General features: G+C 53.9%; 1 protein-coding gene across 6 annotated transcripts; it reads right to left on the reverse strand.

The window, feature by feature from the left end:
- Positions 1–235: 235 nt before the first annotated feature.
- LOC141564540 (uncharacterized) lies at positions 236–18,364 on the reverse strand. Of its 6 annotated transcripts, none has more exons than XM_074307120.1 (6): positions 18,238–18,364; positions 17,233–17,311; positions 16,411–16,505; positions 10,881–11,073; positions 10,424–10,522; positions 236–6,863 (listed from the first exon to the last, which is right to left on the reverse strand). In XM_074307120.1, the coding sequence occupies exons 2-6, from the start codon at positions 17,246–17,248 to the stop codon at positions 4,060–4,062; spliced, it is 3,207 nt and encodes a 1,068-aa protein (XP_074163221.1). In that variant the 5' UTR covers positions 17,249–17,311; positions 18,238–18,364; the 3' UTR covers positions 236–4,059. The 6 variants fall into 6 exon arrangements, with proteins under 6 accessions (XP_074163221.1, XP_074163219.1, XP_074163217.1 ...); XM_074307118.1 differs by having other exon boundaries at positions 18,283–18,355; XM_074307116.1 differs by having other exon boundaries at positions 18,192–18,333.
- Between the last annotated feature and the right edge of the window lie 561 nt (positions 18,365–18,925).

Consider the following 18,925-nt stretch of genomic DNA (forward strand, 5'->3'; position numbering starts at 1 on the left):
CCGTGGCTCTTGATAAATAAAAGATCTGGCGACTTGACTAAGCTAATAATGGGAGCTTGCTCTCTGTAGCTGCTTGAAGGGTGACAGAAACTCTCAATGCCAGCCCAGGAGGGCCACGGGACGGAAATGGCACCTCCCGCCTTCCAATTTTCTTCTGTTCTACTAAGCAACAGCAACAAAATTCAGAAAACTATCCCCGAGGATGAGTTCCAAAAGGGACACAAACAATGCAGACTTGGTCTTCATCTTGTGATATTTTATTTATTTTTTAATTCAACAAACTCAGTATTACAGCTTCATATATAATATATTTTTGCTTGTGTAGTTGAATGCTTTTTTTTTTGTGGATTACTACTAAGTTTAGAAAAATGGAAAAGAAAAGAAAAAAAGAGGTGAAGTCCCTTGTAACTAGTTATGCATATGACACTATAGAAATGTTAGCCATGAGTAGCTTATATATATGTATATACACACACGCACATACACAATACATATACACGTACACTGAGCATTTCAGTAGTTTTACTAAATGGGTTGTTTTTGTGCATCTGGAACTGGGGGGAGGATGATTACTAAGCTTAGAATTACATAAAGAAAATAAGACTGATCCTAATGATATGGAATCGGAATAGGAACAAATGTAAAATCTTCCTCTCGGGTTCAAGAAAACAACTTCACAAATACACAATGGGGGAAGGCGTGATTAGACAGACGGGATTTTGTCTGAAAAAGACCTGGCAGTTCTAGTGGACTAAAAGCTCAATATGAGTCAAATGGGATTCAACAGCCAGGAAATCGAGGGTGATTTCAGGCTGCCTGCTCTAAGAGAGGTATGGCTTCCAAGAGCAAAGAGGGCCCCTTGTGGGCTCCCGTGGTCAGACCACAGTGTTCAGTTCGGAGGCCATAACTGAGGAAGAACTGGGATAAATTGGAACACTGTCCAAGTGCCTCTGGTCATGCATTTGGCGCCTAGAGAAGACCTGAGGACTGTGGTAACTGTCTTCAAGTATCTGAGAGGCCATCCTGTGGGAGGGGGATGGCCAGTCTTCTCAAGGGCAGAAACGGGAGCAAGGGCGGGGGGATGCTGCAAAGAGGTAAATGTAGTTTCCATAGAAGCAAAAACTTACTCTTAGAGCGACCCCAAGTGGAAAGTGCTACTGTGAGGGCTTGGTCAGAGGTGCTGAATCTCACCCACCTGCCTGCATCATCCAGGTGCAGAGTGGCAGGGCTGAGCTCCACACCCCGTCACCGGCCTCCCACTGGGCTCTCCCGTGACGGGAGAGCCTCCAGCAAGGCTGGGATTCTTCTCACCTTCTCTGTTACCGGGGGGGGGGGGGGGGGGAGGAAGATCGGAGAGACAGACCGTGGGGGGTCTCTCCCAACAAACATATCTACACATGCATGTAGGTAAGTTATACACCCCCCCATACATACATATCTACACGTCAGTGGTCTGAAGGAATCGCACAGTTGAGGCACTATTGGACTCAGCGCAGGAGCGTGGACCCCCTGCACTGACTCGGGCTCCTGCCACCGGAGGCAGCTAATGGAACGACAAGATGCGAGGCAGTCTCCAAACATCCAGAGGCCTGGGCATGCGGGGAGACTCTGCCATCTTCAGTCTCCAAGAGTCAACAAATGGCTTCTCTATTTAACTCTTCCCACAGGATCCCATCCCTGCCACTAACATCCAGGAAGAAGTTTTGCACGTGGGATGTAGCAAGATGGCATAAAATCATTCTATTATAAAGAGTTCTCGTGTAATTTTCTATGGATTTTCTGGGACATAATCATTTCCCTATAAGCTATTCCCTCCCCATAAATGCCCCCCTCCCACCCACCCCAACCCCATGAACGGTCCCTTCGTTTAGCAAAAACACTGAATGTGGTGATTTCGAAGAACAGCACATCTGGCTCTTCATTCACTCTTGAGCATTTCTGAACAGGGAAGAGGGAACCACGTTTTACTCCGAGTCTTGGGGACCAAGATTGGTGTTCTGGACTCTAAAGTTGCCTCTGTCACTCCACATGTTGGCCTTCTGCTTCTTCACGCCAGCCAGATGGTTCTCTGAATATCGAATACTAGTTTGGATACGTTTGTACGCCACAATTTGCTCCATCATTCTCTCAACTTTTGGGAATTTCCAGGTTTTTTTGGTACTAGATGAATCAAATGCAAACTTCAAGTGATATGAAAATATATTCTAAGTCACTAACAGTACAAGAAATCGAAATTAAAATAACTTCTCAGTTTTACCTTACCCTATGCAAATTGGTTTAGATAATAAAAGATGGGAACCATGGTGAAGAAATGATGGGAACTGTGAAGCAGTCCGAACATGGTGGCTTTTGGTTTGAAATCACCCAAGTAAATTGGCTAGAATGGCTATACTTTTAACCCAGATAGCTCTACTGGGTACATAGCCCAAGGAAGTCAAAGAGAGAAACAAAAGTCCAATCTGTAAAAAATATCTAAGAGCAGCACTCTTGATGATAGCAAGATGTTTGAAATGAAGCAGGTGGCCTCTTGTTGGAGGAACAAGATGGTGGAAAGTAATTGTAAAGGGTTATTCCTGGGCCATGGAAAGCGATATATATGAGGCAGGGTAAAGTAAACAGAAACAAGAGAACAATACATGATGACAACAACATAAATGATCACTAAAACCAAGTCAAAATGAGTAATAGAAAACCAAGGAAGGTTAGGGGATATGATGAAACAAAATCCCCTCCCCTCATGGCAGAGAGATGGGGGAATACTAATGTAAGATGTTGTTTACATTGTCACACAAAGTTCTTTTATCATATTTTTAAAAAAATTTTTTTTGTTTTGTCATAAGGGATGGCTGAATCTGGAAGGAATGGGTGGGAAAAAAAACCTATGATATAAAAATGAGTCAAATATTTTAAAAGGCTAAGGTCCCAAAGCCTAAATAATATACAACTTTAGGAAGAATATAGTACAATTAGTCACATAAGGTCTCAGCATCACTATTTCTATATAACTTTTTGTCAAGAGAAAGGGTTCATTTTGGGGATGTGTGGGAAAAGTGAGGTGAATAACAAGTGAAGTGAATTAACAAAAGGTGAAATGCAGATATAAAATACTGCTGTGATGAATTTTGCTGCATACTGGACCTTTCTTTCAATGACATCCTTGGGGATATAAAACTTGTGGTGAAATAGTGGGACCAACGGAGGGGAACAGCTCTGTAACTCTGCTCACATGATTCCAAATTGTTTTCCAGAGAACTTGATTCCACTTGTAAATCAACAGTATATTAAGGTGCTGTCTTTCCAGAGTCCTCCGGCACAGACCATTTCCATTTTTTACCATCTTCACCAACTTGACAGATGTGATCTCTCACTTCCACTGATTCCTTACTCTCACTGTTAATGAGTCAGAATCCTTTGGCCATCTATCCACTATGGAATGGATTTTTTATAACTGTTGCCCTATTGTTGTTAATCCCTCATATTCTGAATGTCCGAGATATTTGCTGCAAATACTCTTTGCTAAACTGAAAACTTTTTACTTTACTCCGGTTCCAATGACTCTTATTGTAAAAGTATTTTCATTTTAAACAACTGAAAATGACCATTTTTTCTTTATAATCTTCTCCCTCCCTCATCTGGTTGCGAATTCTCCCCAACACTATTTGTGATTAGTACTTCCATGCAGTTATTTTTGTAACATGCCCTTTTATGTTTATACGAGTTATTTTTGCTCTCTCTGACATCTAGAATCTACAAGGGGTTGGCAAATGCATAAGATCAAGTGATCCTCCAAAAGATAAATGGTCAAAGGATAGACAATTACTATTACTCCAATCGAGTCCTTCTCTTCATTGTGGCATAGAGGCAACTCTATGGGTATTCAAAGGAATGAAAGCTGTCAAGTCCTACACTAAGGTCGAGAGGCTACGGGAAAGTTCGAACAGGCTCACTCAGACTGGCTACAAGATAAACTTTTTCAGCTAAAGCAACCGTAAAAGAACTTCTAAATCATGCAGGAGCTGTCTGTGCTAGCACAAGCAGCACTCACATTGACGCACTCGATTATCTGATGCTTCCCAAGGAATCGCCCAGGGCTGCAGTCGTTTCTGCGTTCATTTCATCTATGAGTTTCTCACCAGCGTGGATTATCTCTTGCTCATTTAGGGGTCTGATCTGGCTGAATGGTTTCCCGAATTCATCACACCCAAAGGGCTTTTCTCCAATGTGGATTTTCTGATGTTTCCTAAGACTTCCATAACGGCTGAAGAGTTTTCCACATTCATTACATCCAAAGGGTTTCTCTCCAGTATGAAGTCTCTGATGATGAAAAAGAGATGACCGGTGGCTGAAGTTTTTCCCACATTCATTACATTCAAAGGGCTTCTCCCCAGCATGTGTTCTCTGATGTTCCGTGAGGTGCACTTTCTGGCTGAAGGCCCTCCCACACTCGGTGCATTCAAAAGGTTTCTCTCCAGCATGGATTCTTTGATGTTTTGTCAGGTTTCCTCTCTGGCTGAAGGATTTCCCGCATTCCTCACATTTAAAGGGTTTCTCTCCGGTGTGAATTCGTTGATGTTTTGTAAGGCTTCCGCTTTGGCTGAAGACCTTGCCGCATTCATTACATCCAAAAAGTTTCTCTCCTGTATGAATTCGCTGATGATAAAAAAGAGATGTCCTGTGGCTGAAGTTTTTTCCACACTGATTACATTCGAGTGGTTTTTCTCCAGCATGAATCCTCTGGTGTTCAGTAAGGTGGCCCCTCTGGCTGAAGGCTTTCCCACATTCATTACATTCGAAGGGTTTCTCTCCAGTATGAATTCTCTTATGTGTGTTAAGGTGCCCTCTCTGGCTAAAAACCTTCCCACATTCACTACACTCAAAAGGTTTCTCTCCAGTATGGATTTTCTGATGCACAGTAAGGCTCACCCTCCAGCTAAAGGCTTTCCCACATTCACTGCACTCAAAGGGTTTCTCTCCAGTATGAATTCTTCTATGTGCATTAAGATGGGCCCTCTGGCCGAAGACTTTTCCACACTGGTTACACTGAAAAAATTTCTCCCCATTATGGCTTCTCTGATGTAAAGCAAGGCGTGAATTGTTGCTGAAGGCTTTTCCGCACTCATTACACTCAAAGAGTTTCTCTCCCGCGTGAATTCTCTGGTGTTCAGTAAGGTTGCCGCTCTGGCTGAAAGTTCTCCCGCACTCATTGCACTCAAAAGGTTTCTCTCCAGTGTGAATCCTCTGGTGATAAAAAAGGGATGTTCTGTGGCTGAAGTTTTTCCCACATTCAGTACATTCAAGAGGCTTCTCTCCAGCATGAATTCGTCGATGTTCTGTAAGGCAGATCCTTTGGCTGAAAGCTCTTCCACATTCATTACACACAAAGGGTTTCTCCCCAGTATGAATTCTTTTATGTGCGTTGAGGTGGCCCCTCTGACTGAAGACTTTTCCACATTCGTTACAGCCAAAAGGTTTTTCTCCAGTATGAATTCTCTGATGCACAATAAGGCGTACCCTCCAACTAAAGGCTTTTCCGCAGTCGTTGCATTTAAAAGGTTTTTCTTCAGTATGAGTTCTCTGATGTATCGCAAGACACGAGGTGTTGGTGAAATTTTTTCCACATTCATTGCATTCGAAAGGTTTCCCTCCACCGTGAATTCTCTGATGTTTAGCAAGGTTTCCCCTCTGGCTAAAGGATTTCCCACATTCATTACATTCAAAGGGTTTCTCACCAGTATGAATCCTCTGATGTTTAGAGAGGCTTCCACTGCGGCTGAAGACTTTCCCGCATTCTTTACAGGAAAAGGGTTTTTCCCCAGTATGAACCCTCTGATGATAAAAAAGGGATGTCCTCTGGCAGAAACTTTTCTCACATTCGGTGCATTTAAAAGGTTTTTCTCCAGTATGACTTCTCTGATGTTCAGTAAGGCTTCCCCTCTGACTGAAGGTCTTTCCACACTGACGACAATGGAAAGGTTTATCTCCAGCATGAATTCTCTGATGTTCGATAAGGCTGCCCCTACGGATGAAGGCTTTCCCACATTCGTTACACTGGAAGGGCTTCTCTCCAGAATGAATCTTCTGATGTACAGTAAGGTTTCCCCTGCGGCTGAAGGCTTTCCCACATTCGTTACACTGAAAGGGTTTCTCTCCTGTATGAATTCTCTGATGTTTGGTAAAGTTACCCTTGTGATTGAAGGACTTCCCACATTCATTACAGTGAAAGAGTTTCTCTCCAGCATGAATTCTTTTATGTTCACTAAAGTAGCTTCTCTGACTAAAGCCTTCCCCATTGAATTGAAAAGGTTCCTCCCCAGTATTCATTATCTGATGATAAATAAGAGATGTCCCTGGGCTGAAGGTTTTCCCATACTCATTATAGTCAAAAGGTTTGTTTCCAGGATTTACAGTAGGGAATGGGAAAAGATCTGGGGGGTAATCGAAGGGCTTCTTCCATTTATTGTATTTACAATGTTTATTCTCTAAGGACATTCCATTAAATAAAATCAGGTCTGAAAACTGATCAAAACTGCTTCCAAGCGGATCAAATTTAAAAAGATTTTGTCCCGAAGGAGTTCTTTGTTGTGAAACAAAGAGTGACCCCAGATCAAAATCTCTCCCAAAAGTACTACCTCCATGGATGCTCATCTCATCAAAATTTTTCACATTAACAGTTTCTAGTTGACTATATTGATTCTCTTGGTTGGCTTTCTGCCTTTCTAACATGATGTCATATTCCCAATCTTCTCCCATCTTAGAATCCCAGAAACCATCTTTTGTGAGTTTCTCATCAGATGTTTCCATACAAATGATGTGCTGTGGAATCGAGTCCAAGGTTTCACATTTAATCTCCTGATTAAGGGAATCTGAAAGAAATACAGAAGTATCAATGTTCCCTGTTCTTTGTGTGAGGAGAAAATTCCATTAGGAGAATGATTATCAATCTGGAAAAGGTCAGAAAAACACTGTTAATTCAATGAAATTCAGCAAGCATTGTATTCAGGAGACAAAGAGAAAATTCAACAGGAACTGCTTTTAAAGAGCAGAGCATGATGGGAGGAAAGACACAGGAGCAAAAACTTCGGAAAAATTGAAAGCCCAGAGATAGATGACAAGATAGTAACTGCACCCACAGTTAGACAAATGCCATGAATTCTACTCTAAAACATGGGAGGCACTTAAAGATGGTCCCCAAAAATCAGATTTGGGAATTACTGGGAAAATGTCTCTGCTTTTTTTTTTTTTTTTTTTGGTGAAGCAATGGAGACTTGCCCAGAATCACACAAGTAGTAAGTGTTAATGGTCTGAAATCATATTTGAACTCGGGTCTTTCCGACTTCACTTTGGCAGCTAGCCACACCCAATGACTCTATTTTGAAAAAGGGAGAAATCTGCTAATTCTGAAAACTACAAATTGGTAAAACTGATGCTGATTTTGGGTCAAACTGAATAAATCATCAATAAACATAAAATTTATGGGTATTCAGAAAAGATCTAATTACTAAGATTCACTCATTGGGACTAAATCATTCTGAATTTTAAATCACTATAAATACAGAAAGAAATAAGACAGGAAGGGGATAGGGAAGGGGAGAGGATAAGAGAGAGGTACTTTTAAAGGGAACCTACTCACATTAGAGTTAAGGAGAGAACATGCACATTTAGAAGGGAATAAAAATCTTCTAAATTTACAAAGACATAAAAAGGGTGAGGGAATAGAATAAGGGGGGTACAGAATGGTGCATAGAAGAAATGGGATAAGGTGTGTAGATTAATGGGAATGGGATAAAGAGGGAACAATACACACTCCCTTCCTCCCTCCCTTCCTTCCTTTCCTCTTTCCCTCCCTCCCTTCTACCTACCTATCTATCTGCCTGTCTGCCTGCCTTAAGTCTTCTAAATTCAGATAAAAGGGAAAGGGTGAGTGGAGAGAATAAGAGAGGGATCTTTGTGGGGGGGAGGGTAGGTTAAATAATAGGAGGGCAAAGTAGAGGATAGAAGGAAAGTAGAGGTGTCAGAAGGGGTGGGAAATGAGAGAAACACACCAACAAAATAAAGATCAGGAGAATTTGTCATGTCAAAAACGGCAGGGGTAGGAATCATGATCTCAAAGTTAAAGCTAAAATAGACTTAATCAAAAGGAAAAACCAGGGAAACTCCACCAGTCGTCGCTACAACAATCAGTGTTGTTTTAGAACATCTACAACAACTGGACAGGATGCAGGTGCTGCGCTGCAGGAAATGAAGAGCGATGGCGTTAAGAGAGACGTGGATGACCCGGCCTCCTGAGGAAGATGGTGTCCGCTTCCAGGGCGCCGAGCAGCAGATGCAGACCCCCGTGTGATTGTGCACATGGCCGTACATGTGGGTACCCATTTTCCCCTTTCTCCCTCCCCTCCCCCAAGAAGGCCACAATTTAAGCACTCGTGTGGTGTGTCTGTATGTCTGCATGTACACAAACATGGACACGTTCACATGTCTGCAATCACACAGGACCATCATCATCATCCCCCGTGATCAATGTCATCAGCACCTTGATTGTTATCCAGACCATCCCAGCCCCACCTTCATCATTTCCACTATCCCCATCCTTTACTGCCCCACCCATCATCATTACCATCTTCATCACCCCTCCCCTTCCCATCATCCTCCTCCCTTCCCCTCTCCTCCCCCTCCCCTTCCCCATCATCATTACCCCTCCCCCTCACTCCTCCCCACTATCACCATCATCATTATCCTTTCCCCTCATTACCATTACCCCCTCCCCTTCTCCCCTCCCTATCTTCACCACCCCTCCCCCTCCTCCTCCTCACACCCCTTCCCCCACTGGAAGCGGCAATCTCTAAGCTGATTGGCAAAGCCCAGCACTGAGATCAGATTTACACAGCAGTCATACAGGAACATTTCCTTCTATGATTCTCATACTATTTCCTATATTATTTTTAATTGGCTTGATTACAACACTAAAAATTATCTAAAAAGATCTGGTGACAAGGGGAATTTGGGCAAGTTCACTAGAAACGATTCCACAGGGATATTTCTGTCCTAATAAAACTAATCTCTCACGGAGACAACTGATAAAGGGGAGAACACCATGGAAAGCATTGTTACTAAGGGAGAGATCCAAAGGTCCAAGAAATAAGGGTGTTTATCAACTTAGACTCAGAAAAGATCAGTATGTGCAGGAACCAAAAGATGATTAAAGTATAACTAGGAATTGCCCTAAATGCCTGTGTATATGGTTCCAAGTCAGGGAAATAGAGGAATCAAACAATCCATAGAATTGACAAAGGAGACCTAAGTAAACTAACAAAATTCACTGACATTTAACCTTTCGTTATTGGCTTCACATAATGTAAGCAATAATGAACTATAAAAAAAATTTCCTCAAATATTAAATGTCAAATTGTAGTCACACATAATCAGACACACGTCTGTTGAGCTAAAGAAAAGTCTATGATAGAGTATAAAATAAAGCCTGAAGGAGCCTGAGAGAAGGGAGAGCATCACTTCCATCAGTTCCTCACTCAAACAACCCCACGACTCCCGTCTTCCTTTGACACCGACCCTATTGCTCCTGTTCGGCCCCCTGCAATCCCCTTCTGGATCAAACACTGACTCCTTCATGCCGGACCCCCACATCCCTTCCAGCCTCATTGCACATCCCCCTGGACTTTGCCTTCTTCCCCTGCCTCACAGAAGGCTCTCTCCACCCCTCCCTGGGTAGAGGCCGGACCAACTTGGGCCCTGACTCTGGCCCGAGGAAGGGGCCACTATCACCCTAGGCCTGAGTCAGATCCGCATCCCTGGAGGGCACTGAGGCACCTCAGACGGGAGTTTAAAAAAGGCGACCCAGACATTCAGGCCACAGGGAGGTCTGGGACCGGGAGGGGGCGTGGGAGCGCCCAGACCTGCCCACCACCACCATCTTCTGGACCAGTTGTGAGGCAGGCACTGCTGGGCTTCTTCTAAAGCCCATTTCTCAGATGAAGAAAATGAGGTTGGAGAAGGCAAGCGTGACTCATTAGCAGTGAGCTGCCGCCTCCAACAGCACCACACGTCCCCTCCTGGCCCAGCGACCCCCCCCCCTCCCTGGGCAGGCCAGCACTGAGCAGCTGGGGGCTTGTCTGAGGCCGGTTCCCTGCTCCCATCTCAAGCCCCCTGAATCCTGTGCCGCGGCCTTGCCAGGCGGGCATCCCCACGGACAGTCCTTCGGCTGGCCCGAGCAGTAAGGAAGGGCCCCTCGAGCTCTGCCCGAGCCCTCCCCCTGGAGGCCCCCCAGAGGGAGCTCTCTGCCCACAAGAGGGGCAGGATTCTGAGGCCGGTCCGCAGCTCTGCCCAGGCAGGGGGACTTCCGGCCCTGGCCAGCATCCCACTGAAGGGTTCCTGGCAGCCAGGGAGAGCCCCGCGGGGCGGCTGCACTCACCTGAGCCCAGGCTCAAGGAGGATTCTGGGGGGTCCACGAACGGAGGGACTTCGCCCTTCTCCAGCTGGCAGATGACCTCAGGCTTGGTCACGGGGAGCCCTAGAGGGATGGAAAGAGGGGAGTTAGCAAATGGACTGCATGCCGGGTAGCCCTTACCAGGAGCCTCGGCGCCACCCAGGCAGAGACTGCCCAAGGACACCCCGTGTGATGTAGGGGAGCTGAGGTTGAGGGGGCCCCCACAGCTTCAGGGAAAGTGTGAGGGACCCCCACGGAGCTCATGGCCCACCTCCTGCTGCTCGCTGGGACCATCCGGGACCCATAGGGGTATGCCCGCAGGGGCTGTCCCTGGGCTTCCTGGGAAGCATCTGCTGGGGGGCTGGGTCGGCTTGGTGTGCCGAGCTTAGCCCGGGGCCTGGCACACGTAGGAACTTTAGGACCAGGGCTGAGCCCGCCTTACCCAGGAAGACCAGGTTCTCGTAATTCTCCAGCATCACATCCCGGTACAGGGCCTTCTGGGTGGGGTCCAGCTGCGCCCACTCCTCCTGGGTGAAGTCCACGGACACGTCCCTGAAGGTCACCGGCTCCTGAGGTGCGGCCGTGCTGGGGCAGGGCAGCCATGGACTGCTGGTCCCGGGGAGCCCGGGGGGGACCTGAAGGCAGGAAGGAGCTGGCGGTCACATCACCCGGCCCCCGACCTCCCTGCCTCCTGTCATGGCTTTGAGGTGCTGGGCCCCAGGTCTGGGGGCAGGAAGGCCTGCCTTCAGAGGCCTCCTGTGAAGCTGGGCAGGCCCCTTCTCTCCTAACTCAGTTTCCTCACAAAACATGGGGCCTGATGGTGCCCCCCTCCCAGCCCTGGTAGGGCCACAGAGCACTTCACAAGCCCCCAGCCTGAAGTCCCTGCGGCTGGTCCCTGAACAATGACTTACTGGCTCAGTCAGCTAGCACTCACTAAGCACCTACTGCGTGCCAAGCGCTGGGCTCTGAGCTGGGGACACACAGAGGAGAGGCACGGCCCCAGCCACGAGGGGCTTCCGACCTAACGGGAAACCAGATGCACACAAATGGCCAGGGAGGCGGGAGGGGCCGGAGGGGCCGGGGAGGGGAGAGGGTCGGGCGCCAGGCCTGGGGCATCACCCAAACACTTCAGTTTGGCCCCGCAGAAGCCGGCAGAAGGGACAGCCTTGGGGGGGGGGGGGTCATAGGGAGACCCGGCCAGAGGCCAGAGACACCAAGAAGTGCTCAGTGAGGGGAAGCACAATGGAGAATATTGGGGGGGGGGGGATGGAAGGGGGCTCGACAACACTGGGGCCCAGAGGCTGGGGGGTGTCTTTGCCCACACCAGAGCCCTCAGCCTTCTATGGGCCCGAGAACCAAGGAGAAGGAAATCTGCTTTTGGGGGATTCTCCCCAATAGGAGGCCCCTGGGGGGCTGGGGGGGGCCGAGGCCCGACTCTGACTGGGCTGATGAGAGGGCTGAAGCTGAGCACAGGCCGCAGTGTGGGGGGCTCTTCCCTGGACGGATGGTCCATGCATTCTAGGGGGCACCCGCAGCCCTGGGCCTTTCTCCAGCCTCAGTTCGCACAGTCGCCTCAAAGGTGGGGATGGGAGACTGCGACTTCCCGGGAGAAATGCCCTCCCCCGCCCCCTTCTCTTTTGGAGGGTCAGGACATCCTGGAACCCAAGGTCAGACAAGCAGCAGGGGAAGAGCCAGGAGCCGGGCTCAGTTTCCCTGCTGTACATCCCTCTGCTGTGGGGACCCGCCAGGTGCACTGCCCCGCCCCCCCATTACAGCACCCCCCTCCACCCAGCAGGTCCCCTGAAGACAACTCCAGGCCCACAAATGGAGGCCCGAGCAGGGGTGAGCAGAGGCTGTGCCCACCCACAATGGCCAGCCCGGCCCCTTGGAGTCAGCCTCCCTGGGTCTGGTCTCCCCCACACAAGGGGGCTCCTCTCAGGGGCTGGCGGGTGTCTCTTACGGTCTTTACCGAGGCATGGCACGGAGCTCAGGGGCGCAGAGGGGGCCGGGCCGAGGAGCTTGGGGGGGCGGAGGGGGTCAGCCACCTCCAGGAGCCTGACGGCACGGCCCCGGGCTGAGCACCGGCTGCGAGGGGGACGGAGAGGCCGGGACCAAGGCGCCGGGCAGACGGTGCCCGGATCTGAGGGACGGGGGGGGCAGGCGCAGGCGCAGGCGCCCCCTCAGAGCCCTTGGAGGGAAAGGTCTATGAAGGGCTCTGAAGGCTGAGGGCGGGTTTTAGCGGGTGAGGAGGCGGAGGGACAGAGCGGAGGCCCCGATACCATGGGCGGGGTCACGGGGGTCTCTGTGCCCAGGGAGGGGGAGGAGCCCAGCTGCTGGGCAGAATGGGGAGGAGGCGGGGCAGAGGGCCCGGCCCGAGCTCCTCGGAAGGGTTATGCGAGCTGCAGGAGAGAAGCCGGAGGGGAAACTGAGACCGTTCCCGGTGGGGGGGGGGAGCAAAAAGGTGGAAGCTAGCTGGGGGAGGGAAGGAGGGGTTTCAGCTGAGGAAGCAGGGAGGGGAGGAGGAGGCAGGGCAGCTGATTTCTGCTCAGTGCCATCCTCAAACACGCCCCTCAGGCCCCGCCCCTTCCCATAGCTTCTATCCCTCAGGCCCCGCCCCTGTCTTATGGCTTCTACCCTTCAGGCCCCACCCCTGACCATGGCCTCCGCCCCTCACGCCCCATCCCTGCCCTATGGCTTCTACCCCTCAGGCCCCACCCCTGCCCCCAGCCCCGCCCCTGTCCTAAAAAGTGATTTGCTAAAGCCCAGGACCTTCCTCTCCCGAACTCTTCTGCCCACTGTCCCCCTCCGCCCCACATTGCCCTCCCTGTGGGTCTGGGGGGAGGGGGCGGCCCGGCCCCAGAAGCCTGCGCCTGGGCCAGGGAGCCTGCAAAGAGCCCCTGGGGAGGCCCCAAGAGGTCTCATTCCGGCGCCCCAGCTCCTCACAAGCAGCTGAGGGGGGAGAAGACCCCCCCATGTCTTCCCCTGCCAACCCCCAATTCCAAAGCCCTTCTCTGCTCCCCTCTGCTCTGAGACCAGGGAAACCCCCAGCCAGGGGGCAAGAAGAAGCCCACCCTTCTCTAGCAGGCCCCCCCAGCTCCCTTGTCCCTTCTGTGCCAGGCCCACCCCCCCCCCAGCTTCCACTCTCAGCCCTGGCACCTTTGCGCTGGCTTGCCACTGGGGGGAGGGGGGCTGGGGCCCCTGGCCTCTTTCTGCATGTTCAGCATGGAACCTTAGCATACAGGAGGTGCTCCATAAATGCTCTGTGACTTGCACTTGGGAGGCCAGTCACAGAGAAAGACAAAGCTCAGGTTAGGTGCAGGTGAACTTGGGGAGGGGGGAGGGAGGACAGGGAGTCAGACAGAAGTTGAGAGAGCCCAGCTGGGGCTCCCAGGCACCATTTTCCTTCTCAGGGCCTTTGGGAACTATCGGCCCCACTAGCCACAGCCTCCTCCCCACCCCTGCTGAGAGGGGGGGCCGCAGATCTAATTATGACATCTTCTGTCTCAGGGTCAAGAAGGAACAAGGGAGCTGGGGGGGGGGCCTGACACAGAAGGGACAAGGGAGCTGGGGGGGGCCTGACACAGAAGGGACAAGGGAGCTGGGGGGGCCTGACACAGAAGGGACAAGGGAGCTGGGGGGGCCTGCAACAGAAGGCACAAGGGAGCTGGGGGGGCCTGGAATAGAAGGGACAAGGGAGCTGGGGGGGGCCTGGAACAGAGGGATAAGGGAGCTGGGGGGGGCCTGGAACAGAAGGGATAAGGGAGCTTGGGGGCCTGGCACAGAAGGGACAAGGGAGCTGGGGGGGGCCTGCAACAGAAGGGATAAGGGAGCTGGGGGGGGCCTGGAATAGAAGGGACAAGTGAGCTGGGGGGGGCCTGGAATAGAAGGGACAAGGGAGCTGGGGGGGGCCTGGAACAGAAGGGATAAGGGAGCTCAGAGGGGGGCCTGGCACAGAAAGAACAAGGGAGCTCAGAGGGGGGGTCTCGCACACAAGGGTCAAGGGAGCTGGGGGGGTGGAACAGAAGGGACAAAGGAGCTGGGGGGACCTTTTCTCCTGTTGAAAAGGAAATGTTGAGGGCAGGATCTGCCTTGGGAGATGGGGGAGGGGATGTTGGGAAAGAAAAGGGGTCAATTTTGTAAGGAAAAGCCACAAGGATGTAGTCCATGCCACAGGGGATCCCGTGGCCCACCAGAGTCTGACAGAAAGCACGCCCCCTGCCGGGGTCACTCTCCACCCAGCCCCCGCCCGCCTGGGGCCGGGCACTTTGGGTCTGTGCTGCACACAAACCCGCACACATGCGCACACACACCACGCTTCTTACACATGGTTCCGTATGGGTCCACACCACATCCGTGTGCACCACGCCCATCACCCGCCCGAGGCCCTAGAACACGCACCCACAGGCCCCACAGACTGAGTAGCTGGTGAGTTATGGGGGTGGGGTGGGGGAGGGGCCGCCAAGTTTCCCCCCAAGGCCCGAGGTGGCCTGAGTGTGGAGCCCGGGTGGACGCTGTAGAGCCCAACGGCAGGGCCTGGGGCTGCACATGCTCAGAGCGATCCCTCCTGGGGCGCCCTGCACGTGCACGTGTGCTATGATCCCAACATCCACATTTATGCAGGCGACAAGTGGTGGGTGAGAGAGGGCAGAGCTGGGGCCTGTCCCCGCCCACAGGGGGCGCATTTAGGGTTAGCGGCAGGACAGAAATGGGAGCCGGCCCAGGAAAGGCCTGGTCTTTCTCCTCTCCGCCGGGGTTTCGAGGGTTAGAGGGGGCTGCTGGACCAAGAATCCTAGGCCGCAGGAACTCGGGGAACCAAGAGAGAGCCGGAGGGAGCCCGAAGCCGGGCCAGGCCGGCCACCCTGTTGAGGCAGCAGCTGCCCTACCTGGGCCCCAGGAAAAGGGCTCCCCACCTGGCGGCCAAACTGGGTTCTGCTCCGCTCCCCTGGGTGTCTCCCCACTGTGTCCTGCTCCACCCCCACCCTTGTCCTGCTCCGCCCTCCCCCCTCCCCACTGTGTCCTGCTCCTCCCCTTGCCCCTCCTTCCATAACCGGCCCCTCCCCCACTGTGCCATGCCCCGCCCCTTGCCCCTCCCTCCGCATTCTCCCCCCCCCCCCCCCAGCGTCCTGTTCCGCCCCCTTGGCCCCTTTCTTCACCTCCTGGCCCGCCCCCAGTTTCCTGCTCTGCCCCTTGCCCCTCCCTCCTGTTTTGCCCGGCCCCCGGCCCGCCCCCAGTTTCCTGTTCCGCCCCTTGCCCCTCCCTCCGTGTTTTGCCCCGCCCCTGGCCGGCTCCAAGCTGGGCACATAAGCTGTAGGGACTTGTTAAATGCTGATGAAAGATTATCGATTTTTGATTCCCTGGCCTGGCGGATCCAGACACCCTCCATGGTGGGAGCCCGGCCTCAAACAGGCCCTTAGGGGGTACGGCTGAGAGGGCGAGAAGCATGTGGCCCTCCAGCTGAGCTCTCCTGTGATAAAATGAGGTCTCCCAGGGAGCACGGGCAGAGCCAGAGGGGAGCCCATGGGGGGGGAGGGGGGAAGGAGCGGCCGGGGCACAGGGAAGGGAAGCGCTGGCGGGGAGTCCGGAGCTGGCCCGGCACAGTGGTCAGTCCCAAGGAAGCAGAGGCAGGCCCTTCTTGGCAAAGACGGAGCCCTCCCCTGACCCTTCCCCTGGAGGCCCCCAGGACCTGCAGCCCCTCCCCTCCACGGGCAGAGGCAGCGGCATCCTGGACACCATCACCGGGGGCATCAAGCTCAGAGCCGGGACTGGGCGGCCGGAAGGAGCCTCAAAGGACAAGAGCTGCCGGGTGGGCCCACCAAGAGTGGCCGTGAGAAGAAGGCCAGGACCAAGGAGGAGCAAGAGGCTGCCCCGGGGTCCGGCCGGGCCACCTCACCCCCAGGATCTCTCCCCTGCCGGCAGCGCGGGCACAGTGCCCGGGCCAGCGGCACCCTCCCCACTCCCGGAGCTGCACTGACCTGGAGAGGGGCTGCCGGTGGGGACAGCCGCTCCTCTTCTGGGACGTCCTTCTCACTCTTCTTCTGGCAGAAAGCCACGTCTGGGGGGGGCAGAGCTGAGGGAGGGAGGCTGAGCTGGAGGGGGGCTCCACCCGGCCCCCCATCATGGAGCTGAACACCGGGAACCCCAAGCTGGTCCCCCACCCCAGGTGAAAGTGCCTGGGACTGGCCCAGTTTAGGGGGCAAAGGGGACATGGGGGCCAAGGAGGGGTCTGGGCCTGGTGGCTGCCCTGACCCCGGACACGCCCTCCCCAACCCCCTGAGCTCGCAGACCCACTGAGCCTGGGGCAGGGGCTGCAGGAGACCTCCCGGAGCCTCCAGGGCCAGCCTGCCTCCACCCCAGGGTGCCCCCTGAGCCAGCTGGGCACCCCCAAGGTCACTGGGCACTCCCCCAGGAGAGCCATCCGGCATCGGTCTGTGCCTGGAACCTCCCACACAGGGCAGGCCCCCCTACTTTAGGCAGACCTCACTGTGGGGTCAGACCCCTTGCGGAGTGCCCCCCCCAGGACAGACCTCACTGGGGGCCCTTCCTGCCTCAGTTTCCCCTGAGGCTGGGGGCATGGGGAGTCTGAAACTGCTTGAAACCTCACAACCCCATGAATGGGCCAGAGGCCCCCTCAGCCCTCCAGCTCCTTTTCTCCCAGTCCCGGTGCGGGTGGTTCTTGGGATCCCCAGTGGCTGCCCCCCACCCCCACCCCCACCGTGGGGAGATCAGGCCGCCCCTCCCCACCCCCGCGCTGTGCCCGGGGCCGCCCCCCTGCCTCCCCCGAAGCTCCCCCTCACCTCCGTCCTCCATCATCACAGAGGAGCTGTCCCTGGATGGATCACCGGATGGATCGATCGCTCCGCAGCGAGTCTCGTCCTATGGAGGAGTAGGAGGTTAAATCGAAGCCACCCCCCAGTATATGGGGGGGTGCCCGCAGGCTGAGAAGGGGCCAGGAGCCCCATAGGACCCCAAGCTCACCGGGGGCGGCCACAAAGGGGTGAGGGGCCCTTCTCTAGGCTGACATCCCCGATGAAGGCTGAGGCAAAAGCCGGGAGGCAGGAGATGCGGGAGTGGGGGAGGCAGCGGGGGAGGGGCAGGGTTCCACGGACCTGGGCCGGGGGCCGGGGCAGGAGGTCACGGGGGCGGGGCCCTGCCGGGCGGGGAGGGGGCGGCGGATGGGCTGTGTCTGGCCAGAGCCTGTCCTCGGCCTCGGCTCCCTCGGCAGCGACTCCTCCGCCCCCACCCCGCGAGCCTACTGAGCACGCGCACACCCACCCCCGAAAGCACTGTTCCCACCGCGCATCGCGACCGCCACACTCTCCCAAGAACAAAGGCCCGAGCGCCGCAGGGGAGAGTGCGCCTGCGCAAAACAGGGCCCCAGAACTACATCTCCCAGAATGCCGAAGGAACGTAGGCCTCGGTCTAGGCGCACTTACAGGACAAAAGCCTTAGGGCGTCGCCCAGGATGAACTGAGCTTGCGCACGGACAAAGAATGCCTTTTCTCCAACTACATTTCCCAGGGTCCCACGAAACACCGCCCTAGGCGCCACTCATAGGACAAAAGCCTCAAGGCGGGTCCCAAGAGATACTGCGCCTGCGCAAGACAGCCCCTCCAACTACACTTCCCAGGATGCCATAGTGATAGTCCCGCCTACCCCACCCCCTTCTTTCCCGCCCCCGCGTCGCTCATAAAAGCCCCACCCGCGGAGCCCCCTCCCCGTCTCAGGCCGGGTCTAGGCGTGAGGCAGAGCGCACCCTTCTGCCGATGTCGTGTGGTGAGAGGTGAGCATAGGTCCCTGACCTGTTCTCCTTCCAGAACTGTGCTGTTCTTCCGATCGTCACTCACCCGCCGCGCTGCCCTCTCGTTCGCCTGCCACGGAACAGCAACACTGGCCCACGCCACTCTGCGCTTGCGCACCGCTCTTGGCTTGAACTACTCTTCCCAGAGGGTAGCACGAGCCGGCCGGAATGAATTTCAGCCCGGGGATGCGCGTGGGCATGCCGGGAAATGTAGTGTTGGTATCTGTCGTGCCTCCCGGAGCTGGAGAAGGCCGAGGAGTAGCGTGCCCCGTTGTGGGCGGGCGAGGAGGCGCAAGCTGGAGTGGCATTGCCCCCCTCCCCCTCCCCGTCCCTCTCGCAGCATTGCGCTGCTCTTTTAAACCTGGGAAGGCTTTTGGGGGAGGAGGGGAAGAGGAGGGGGTGGGGAGGGACGTTCGGCAGCAAATGGGGCCTGAAAACCGCCATCTCCCCTAGAACCCCAAAGGGGCGAGCCTGGTCTTTTAACAAAGTGTTTGTTGCACCGGAGTAAATGCCTTTCTAAACCCGAGCGCTTCGGATGCCTCTGCGGCCCTCTCGGCGCTGACCTTCGGTGCAGGCCGGGATGGCCCCTGGGCACGCTCCCGGCCTTCTGGGTGGGGGGCTTCCGCTCTGGGGGAGGGGCCGCTAGGAGAGGCCTGCCCGTGCCGGCGTAAGGCTGGGTGGCAGCCACA

Source organism: Sminthopsis crassicaudata, chromosome 3, assembly GCF_048593235.1.
Source record: "Sminthopsis crassicaudata isolate SCR6 chromosome 3, ASM4859323v1, whole genome shotgun sequence".
Taxonomy (NCBI): Eukaryota; Metazoa; Chordata; class Mammalia; order Dasyuromorphia; family Dasyuridae; genus Sminthopsis; species Sminthopsis crassicaudata.

Coding starts and splice junctions, on each gene's coding strand:
- LOC141564540 (XM_074307120.1), bottom strand. Junction 11,074..16,410: donor CACCGGCAGCCCCTCTCCAG/GTCAGTGCAGCT, acceptor TCCTGCCTTCAG/GTCCCCCCCGGGCTCCCCGG. Junction 10,523..10,880: donor CGAGAACCTGGTCTTCCTGG/GTAAGGCGGGCT, acceptor CCATCCCTCTAG/GGCTCCCCGTGACCAAGCCT.